This window comes from Fukomys damarensis, unplaced genomic scaffold (assembly GCF_012274545.1).
Source record: "Fukomys damarensis isolate Sample0158 unplaced genomic scaffold, DMR_v1.0_HiC HiC_scaffold_32, whole genome shotgun sequence".
In the NCBI taxonomy this organism is placed as follows: domain Eukaryota; kingdom Metazoa; phylum Chordata; class Mammalia; order Rodentia; family Bathyergidae; genus Fukomys; species Fukomys damarensis.
This window is the reverse complement of record NW_022900944.1, coordinates 37,053,489-37,063,055: the sequence shown is the minus strand read 5'-3', so window position 1 is coordinate 37,063,055 and position 9,567 is coordinate 37,053,489. Positions and strand designations below refer to the sequence as shown.

Genomic DNA, 9,567 nt, shown 5'->3' with positions numbered 1-9,567 from the left:
GTACCAGGGATGGAACTCAGGTCCTTGTACTTGCGAGACAGGAGGCAGCACCACTAAGCTAAATCTCCAGTCTTTGTAAGACAGTCTTAGAGGGGCCATTTATCTAAAAAGAGGACTAACCATTTTCATATCTATTTTTTTCAGACAGAGTCTAGCTATGTAGTTCAGGTTGGGCTTGAACTATGTAGCCCAGGTTGCCCTTGAACTTGTGATCCTTGGGCTTTAGCCTCCCAAGCACTGGGATTACAAGTGTGAGCTATTACACCAGAGGTACATTTTTATTTCTGAAGCATGTGAGCTGATTCATCTACACTACACTGGCAACTGCCAATATTCTTTTTTTTTTTGGTACTGAGGATCAAACTTGGGTCCTTGCACTTGTGAGGAAGGTGGCAGAACCACTGAGCTAAATCCCTGCCCCCCGCTTTTATTTTGTAATGGGGATTGAACTCAGGCCCTTGTGCTTACGAGGCAGACGGCACAACCACTGAGCCAAATCTCTGGCCTCCAATATTCTGGCTTGTCTTTTATGGGGTATGTGCAGGGACTGTCTGTTTGGTTGACAGTCACCCCTGACCAAGGTAAACAAAGAGTACATTACAATATAATATTCTAAGTATAGAACAGATCACCTTTGAGGCTGTGCTTCTTGAACTTTTTTTTTTTGGTACGGGATTCAACCCAGGACCTTGTGCTTGCTAGGAAGGCAGTGGAACCACTGAGCTAAATCCCCGGACCATCTCAAACTTTAATATGAACAGTCATCATCCAGAGGTCTTGTTAAAGTTCAGATTCTCCTTCTGTAGGCCTGGATGGGGTGAACGAAGTGGGAGAGTCTCTTTCCAACAAGCTCGCCGTGCTGCTGTTTGTGGGCCAGACTTTTGAGAGGCAAGGTCCTCAGGGTGCAATGTCACTCCTCCACCAAAAATGTTTGTCTCGTCATTCATGCAGACTCCAAATGTCACATGCCATTAGGCACTGTGCTAAGTGCTGAGGAGAAATATAACAAAGTCTCTGCTCCTAAGGAGTTTACAGTCCAGTTAAAGCCCTAGGAAGTTTCTCTGAATTCCAAATTCAAGGACAATTTCTAATATAAAACGAAGCCCATTAAGAACAAAACCCCCCCAAACTGCCTGCAGAGTAAGAGTACTTAATGCTGGTTGTATTGGAAATAGCAATAATGCTGAATGAATACCTCTATTCAAGGGCCCAACAGGTGTCTCAGCTAGGGTAAAACCAGACATTCCCAAGAAGCCAAATGGGTGATGGGCAAAGTGGACATAACTGTGTTATAATTTTTTTAAAAAATTTTTGATTGGTTATAGTTTTGTTGTTGTTGTTTTGTAAGGTAGGGTCTCGCTGTGTGGTCCAGGCTGGCCTTGAACTCACAATGATCCTCCTGCCTCAGTGTTATGGCTTGGATCTAGGTGTCCCCCAAAAAGCCTCATGTGGTCATAGGTATCGATAGCCATTCTACATAAATTGTGGGGAAAAATCATGTCATAATTAAAGTATGACTATAGCTGTCTAAGACCCAATGTCACCTTGCCCATGAGCCAGCTACGGCATGTGGAAACATAACTCCATTTGCCTCTGGTCACAAGTTGACGCCTCAATGGTCCTGTGAAGCTCAATAGCAAAAGTACATCAGCTGAAGACATCCCGGTTCTTATAGAACCAAGTAGTAATTGAGAGAGAGAGAGAGAGAGAGAGAGAGAGAGAGAGAGAGAGAGAGAGAGAGAGAGGTTTCACCTGGGGGAAGGACAACTTCTTTGTTAGCCTACTATCTTGTCCCTTCTCTTCTTATTGCCTTCATCAACGAAAGATCCTCATCAGCAAAAGATTCTCATTGATTACCACTGCCCCCTAAGTCACCTGATACTCCCTTCAGTTACTGTGTGTATCCAATAAATAATGGCTAGAGCTGGGGATTTAGCTCAGAGGTTCCACTGCCTGCCTTGCAAGCACAAGGGCCTGAGTTCAATTGCTGGTACCAAAAAAAAAAAAAAAAAAAATGTGTTCATCAATCAATAAATAATGGCTAGCTCAGAGTCTTGGTCTTTGTCTATTCTGAGGCCCCCCCATATATTCTGAAATTATGCAAGTCTCTACTGTCTTTTATTCCTTTAGCCCTCACTGTCCTTTTCTAGGCAGTTAGAGGAATGATCACCCTCTGATACATAGATGGGGAGTTTTGATGGTGGGTGGATTACGGGTGTGATGCTGGGATTATGAGTGCCCCATTCTGGGTGTGGATGGTACCACTCAATAAACTTACAGCCTGGGTGTAATATAAAAGGGACAGAAAGAAGGCAGCCTGTTGCTTCTTCTGATGGTTCCTGCCTTCTGCCTGGCCTGCAATGAGCTGTTTTTCCTCTGTGATGTCCCTCTGCTATGCAACCCTGCCTTAGAGCCAACCAACTATGGATTGAAACTTCTACAAATGGTGAGCTAAACAAACCTTTCCTCCTTTAACTTGTACTGTTGGGTGGTATTCTGTCTCAGCAATGAGAAAAGTAACTAAGACACTCAGTTTTCTGAGTGCTAGGATTACAGGTGCATACCACTACACCTATCAAGTGTGCTATAGTTTGGATCTGAAGTGTCCTTCAAAGGCTCACGTATTATAAAGCCTAGTCCCTAGTGAGGTGAGGGTCACTGGGAGGTTGTCTAGCTACTGGGGTCATGCCCTTGAAGGGTACAGTAGGACTCCCAGCTGTTCTTCTTCCTTCAAGACCTAACATGAGATGAATGGGTTTATTCCACCACATGCTCCCTTCTACAATGTGCTGTCTCACCATATGCTCAAAAGCAACGGGGCCAATTGACCATGGACTGAAGCCTCCAAAATTGTGAAACAGAATGATCTTTATCTCTTTATAAGATGATTATTTCAGGTACTTGATACAGCAACAGAAAGCTGACTAACACAGAGTACAACATCAAAGCAACAAAACCCATGTCTATACATCATTGTTGGGTCCCCCTTTACAGTATGACAATTCTCATTAAGACTTACTAGCACTGGAGAGCTAGGATACATATAGAAAGCTTCATGAAAAAAAGAACAATCAAGAATAGCTAGAATGGACATACCAAACATTAGAGTCAATTGGGAAAGTCTGATCAAAGTCTAAACCCTTTGATTTTAAGGAGAAAAATAAAATCAATTCAGTTAAGGAAGCAGTTCTCAATCTGGGTAATTTTGCACTTTCAGGGGCTATTTGGTATGGTCTGAAGACAATTTTAGTTGTTACAACTGGAGTGCTACTGGCACCTAGTGGGTAAAGGCCAGAGACACAGGTCAGTCCACTACAACCATTATAAGAACTATCTGTCCCAAAATGTCAGTAGGGCTGAGGTTAAGAAACCATGAGTTGAGGATTCTGCACCAGGTCAAAGGATGAGTGTCACACCATGGGTTAGACAGGGGCTGTCCAACAGAGCCTTGTGCAACAATGGTAATGTTTTCTAAACCACACTGTCCAGTATGGCAGCCAATAGCCATGTGTGCCTATTGAATGTGTGAAATACAGGTGTGACAGAGGAACTGAATTTTAAAATTTTATTATTAATAATTAAAATTTAAATAGCCACACATGGCCAGTGGCTACTCTACTGGACAGGGCAGAACTGCTATCCACCCTTTCTGACTCCCAGATTGATGATCTTTCAGTTTCACAACCTGCTTCCTTCCACTCTTCTGAAATCATCCACCCACCCAACTTTACTACTAAGATTTGGTTGGGCAGAAAATACAAAATGAAAAAAATAATAAAACATCATTATTTACTCTGGTGTGAAAAACTACAATAGTACATAAGATCCTAATGAGATAACTGACAGCGTGAAATAGGAAGAAAAGGGCTAAAGGTGTAGGGAAAGTGGGAAGGGTAGGGGAAAGGTAATAAGGGAAAAGAAAAAAATATGAGAAAATGAAAAATGGAAATAAAGTGTTTGTAAATGGGGAGGGGAGGAAGGGGTGAAGGGAGGGTGGGGACAAGGGGAAAAAATGAGAACCAAGACCTGTCATGTAAAGGTACAAAATCCCAATGATGAATTAGCTGGACTGTATACGTAAAATGTACCAATAAACTAAATAAAAAACCCATTATTTAAACATTTTGAACATTGGGAAACAAAACCAAATTATTAGATCATGATTACAAATACATGTAACACAACCGCAGAAGCAAGAAAGGTCAAGTTATTCCTACTTCTACTTTCAGGGAAAGGTTATATGACAGAAAAGAAAAATCCTATGAGTCTTAAAATCATGAGGTTTGCACTTGATTTCTCCACCTGGTCATTTAACAGTCTCTTTTACTTATCAGAAGCCGGGTAAGAAGCCAGGCCAGACAATATCCCTAGCAAATTCTCAGCTTCTGACCTCTCTTCCACCGCAGAAGCCATGCTCCTATCTCCTGGTTTTGATGGAGACCAGTGAGGACTCAACCAGTGTTAGGCACTGCGGTAGGCACCACACATACGCGATGTTCATTTAAACTGTAGCCCTTTGGGATATCAGGAGGTTAAAGAACTTGGCTCAAATCACACCTTGTGAAGCGGGAAGCTCAGACTCCGGGTTAGGGCTCCAAATATCCTGCTTTCAAACACCGAGATAAGGGGCTGAAACCTGGGAAAGCATCACTGTCCGAGAAGACACGAAAAGTTCTCCTACCCCTACTCCCACCCTAGGGAGCAGACCTCCCTGGGGCTGCAAAACCAGGGTGGGGTAGCTCTTACTTCTCAATCTCCAGCGCTGCCACCTTCCGCTTTTCGTATAGCTTGTCATTAAGGGCACGCACGATGTTGGGCGTGAGCGGCGCGAAGTCCTTCTCGGGATTCATAGCTACAGCTCAGGATGGGTCCCGGTCCTCGAGATTCAGCCCGCGGCTGCCAGGACCGCGCCAGGGCCAGGTGAATCTGCGGCTCCGCGCTGCCACCGGCGCCGGTTCATGGACCACGCCACCCGAGTCTGCCTGTCTTGCTCTACCGTCGCGAGATGCTCCAGAACCCGGGCCCAGACCCTCCTTTCCCACACCCGACCGGGTCCGCCTAACTGCTCACGAGACAAGCTCCCGCCAGGGACCGGTAGCTTTCAGCGGGCAGCGGCCATGTTACCCGGATCACGTGACTCCGCAACGACTTCCGCCTTCCGCCGTGAAGACACGCCTCTCCGGACACTCCTCCGTACGCAGGCTGCACTTGGTTGGCGGCGCCCAACTAAGGCTCTAATCCTTCTCCATCTTCTGTCCTACAGGGCGACCCATTATGTGGCTTGCCGGGAGCTTTCTGAGGCTCAGTTTCCCCACATAGTGAGCATGTGTAAAACACGTGAGACCGATCGGGTTTTGGAGACTGACATTAGATAATTTATGCTGAATGATCTAGTTCGTTCAGTACTTGGTAATTTACCAATTTCCCATACGCTAATATTTCCCACCATTGAAACAGTTAATTTTGTATAAATCCAAGTTCTTCCTACAAGTGAAGAATAATTTTGAGAACATAAGGAGGCAGTTACGAGAGTATTTATAGAAGTTCAATGTGGCTACTTTGTTTTGGTCTTGTAGGGCACTTAATTGCGGTTGAAGTCCCCTTGCAAGGTAAAAACTCACTAACAGCATATCTTCTCACTTTAGGGAAAGGTCTTTATCTCCCTTTCTAGCATAGATTTATCCTTTTCTTACGTTTCTAAGCTTTATCAGCTAGCCACTTGAGCGATCTCTTTACCGTGGACAATTTTCTCTTATTTGATCCTATGGTTTAGCTGCTCTGACTGCCTACTCATAATAATTAAGCCACTACACCACTGTTTTTGCCATATCCTAGCCATTTGTGTTACTTATTTATTTTTGGTATGGGGATCGAGCTCCGGCCCTTGTGCTTGCGAGGCAGGCGGCGGAACCACTGAGCTAAATCCCCGGCCCTGATACTCATTTTTAAAAAATTAGTTCACTTAAAAAAATCTTAAATTCCCACTTTAGCATTGCTTATGCCCTTCAGGCATGCTCACTTTAATCATGGTTTGAATATTTATATTTTCCCTAAGACATTAATTTCCCAATTAAAAATGGTGCCTATCATCTAAAATCTCGTGTAAGACGGGTGGATATCACCCTGCCGCTTGGGAGCAGGGTGTGTGAGCTGTACTCTGATAGCCAGGAAGGCTGGTTTACACAGTGCAGCGCCAAATCTGTGGCAAAAATGTGGTTAAAGTTGCAGAAACAGAGAGATGCAACAGAATTCCTTTATTATTATTATTTTTTAAGACACCTGTGATATGTGGCTAGGTTGGTAGTGCTTTGTTATGCAGCCACGGAAAATGAATGCAGGGTCTAATCTAAAACCCAAGTGATGGGGAAATTGTCTGAAAATAATTCTTGAAAATGTGATTTCTCTTACTGGAGAGGTTTTCATGGGTATCAAAACCTTTTCCTGCACTGTCTGATGAATGGAGGTAGATGCACCAACAATTTGAAAACTGCCTCCAATATGGATTTATGTCCAAACAAACCCTACTGTTTAGAAGTTTCTTCCTTTTACCTTGTTACTGAGTAGTACTGTTAAGGACATTTTCAAATGTCTTGAAAAGTTTGTCTTTAGGATTTAATGATGGTTGATGCAAAACAATAAAAAAAAATCAAATCAATGTTGGTGATTTGGGTCCATTTCTCCAATATGTATTCATTTCCATTTGACCTATATCTAATAAAATGTTTCCTCGGTTTGCTTTTTTGGTTTGGTGTTTTCTTACAGGTGAACTGAATTTCCCACGAGCCTTAATGTGCTATGGTTATTAACAGCTGAAGTGGTACAGGAAAACATTTTTAAATGAAGGAATTTTTTTCTCTTGAAATTACATTCTGGATCAGGTTGCTAAGGAACTAGTTTCTTATTCAAAGCCCCAAACCAATGCTTTGTCCTACCTTTAGACCAGAAGTTCCTAGAAAGAAGTGGCTTCTTTTCTCTGATATCTTGGAGAACATCAACTAATTAAGGTTACTTATGCATGATAGGATTGGTAGCTGAGTATAAAGTTCAGGCATGATTGGACTGGTAGTGATACTGAAATTAAAGCCTAGGCCACCCTTGTCTTCTCTGCATGCCCTTCGCTTCTCTGACCTGTTGGGCAGCCCTGGCTTCCCATGCTGTGCTCAGACTCTTCTAGAGTAGTAGATAATTAATAGGTCTGGCTGCATGATGAATATCACTTTGGCATGGTATTGTGGGATCTTTGACCTACAGGTGATAGAAATGAGACTGAGCCTAACAATGAAAACACACATTCTTGCAGGAGAGAAGGGGTTTTCCTTGAGCTGGAGATTCAGCAGAAGGGAGTCAGCATGTGGTCAAGAGAGTAACCCTGAAGGCCAAGAATGTAGCTCATTGGTGCCATGCCTGCCTGGCAAACGCAAGGTCCTAAGTTTGATTCCCTGGTACCAGGCAAGGGGTGGTGGTGGAGAGTAACCCAGATACTACTTTCAGAAAAAATAGAGCAGGAGGTTACTATTAATTTTCTGGGGTGGGCTGAAGTTTGGTAATTTCCATTGGCCAGGGACGTTGTTCCAAAAGATGTTTCTTCTTGTGATGGATTGGATGGCTCGGTGGGTGGATATGGCCTGTTTCTAGAGGCTGTTGAATTTTTGTGTATCAGGTGCCATTATCCTGCACAATGCAATCTGGCCTCGTGGGTCTGGGCCCTGTGATAGGTGCTTGAGCTTTAGAGGGGAGAGAGAGGAGAATGAACAAGAAAACACATACTATCAACAGGCAACTGGCCAACTTAACCTTGTTTTATAGTCTTGGACCAAACATTAAAAAATGATCAACACGTACGTGTGCAGAACTGAGTAGAATATGACCCAAGGCTTGAGACAGCAAAGGGGACAGGCACAATATGAAGACAGAGATGCTAAGCCTTTCATCCCATTTTAATCACCCATCGGATCTCAGTATGCTCATGTAAAGGGTCAGTGTTTTTAGCAAAGTGGCCTTCAGGTCCTTGGGAAATAACCTCCGCACCTCTTATCATAACCTACACGTCTGAGGTGTCATCTTACAGCAAAGCTAGTGGGATGCTAATAACATGTGGTCTCCAAAATTAGTGGTTTTTAAGTTGAATAAGAGCAAGGAAGCCAGAAGGCTTATTTAGGTTGTTCTTTGGCAACAGTTCCTCATTTTATGCAAACAGTCTGCTTCTGTGGTTTTTATTAAGGCTTCATGACTGGTCTGTTGAAATGTGCAATGCAGTTTACTGTGTGGGTTTGTTTTGCTAGTCCACCTTCTGTCAAACCACTGTCCCACCACAGTGGTTCCTAAGGGTCTCAATTTCACAGTGATACTTCACCTACATCGGCGCAGTGCCTGGTTATTACAGACTTGCAATAGAACTGTAACAGCTATTAGAGGAGCTATTACCAAATTATGTAAAAGTTATTAATGAATATAACTTGCAGCAAGATATGTGACATCCAGTGTACCCCAGTCAAATCAGCTTCTCCAACCACAGAGCAATTTTAGCTGGAGTTTCTGGGCAACATGGATGATGGTATAAGCGACTTGGGGAGGTCATACTTCGGATTTGCTGAGATCTCATGGGTCCTTGCCAGTATCATGATATTGTCACCCTTGACTTGAGGCATGTCTCCCAGAATGCAGTGGCTGGATTTAGCATACTCACCAGAGGCTCCGTGGAACAATGCCAGGGAGCTCCCTTCACAGTGCAGCCAACCACCACAGTCCCTCCCCTTCATTTTTAACATCTCCTGGTTAGGGGTCTCCTGGCCTGCTTTGCTGAGAATGTATGAATATTCTGTCAAATGTAACTTCCACAAGTGGTGTCATGATGCTTTCCTCCAAGCCTCTGTCCTGGCCTTCTCTCGAGCTATTTGTGCCATTCTAAATTTGCTAATATAAAACTTTTTGTTCTTGTTTCTTCGAGGCTGAGGAAATATGAGAACTACCTAAAGGGAAGAAATGTACCCAATCTTAGATCAGCCTGGAAAGGGCTCCTGTGATGCAGGATGAGAGTGGGCTCTTGGTCTCAGGGAGAAGGGATTTCTTCCTCTCTCTGGGCCTAGGAGGATTTGGACTTCATACACAGTAATTTGGGGAGTCCTGGAGCAGGTGAGGAGTAGTGCACCTTGCCACTCACAGGCAGTTTCCAAACAGTGCCATTTTGCTGGCAGTGATACTGAAAGTGGCCGGTTTCTGTAGCAACCAGTTTAGGGAGGTGGGTGGGAGCCCTCCAGCCTCCAGGGAACAGGTCAGAGTGGTAGCTTTCCAAATTGAAGGAATTGCAGAGTCTCATCACATCCTTATAGAGAGCTGAATTAGTTGGCAGTAGACAGTGAGACAGGGCTGGGCCCTCGAGAGAGTCCGTGTAGTGGATGAGAACACATTACAACTGTGGCTAGAGGTGCATCCGTCGATGGCCAGGCCTCAAGATAAAGATGGAATGACCAGGCCGACATGCCTCCCAGGGGAATAAGAAATAAATTGAAGATTATGCTTACCTGGTCTAATAAAGTCCAGATAGATACCACTCACCCAGGTGTGTGA

The 9,567-nt window shown here is 43.9% G+C and overlaps 1 protein-coding gene across 1 annotated transcript in view; it reads right to left on the bottom strand.

Annotated features, from left to right (window-relative positions):
- The window catches only part of Vac14 (VAC14 component of PIKFYVE complex), a 100,095-nt gene extending 94,934 nt beyond the window's left edge, over positions 1-5,161 (bottom strand). Inside the window, exon 1 of the mRNA XM_010644439.2 lies at positions 4,747-5,161. Coding sequence (XP_010642741.1) covers positions 4,747-4,850 — 104 coding nt within the window. The 5' untranslated portion in view covers positions 4,851-5,161. The remainder of the gene's footprint in view (positions 1-4,746) is intronic.
- Between the last annotated feature and the right edge of the window lie 4,406 nt (positions 5,162-9,567).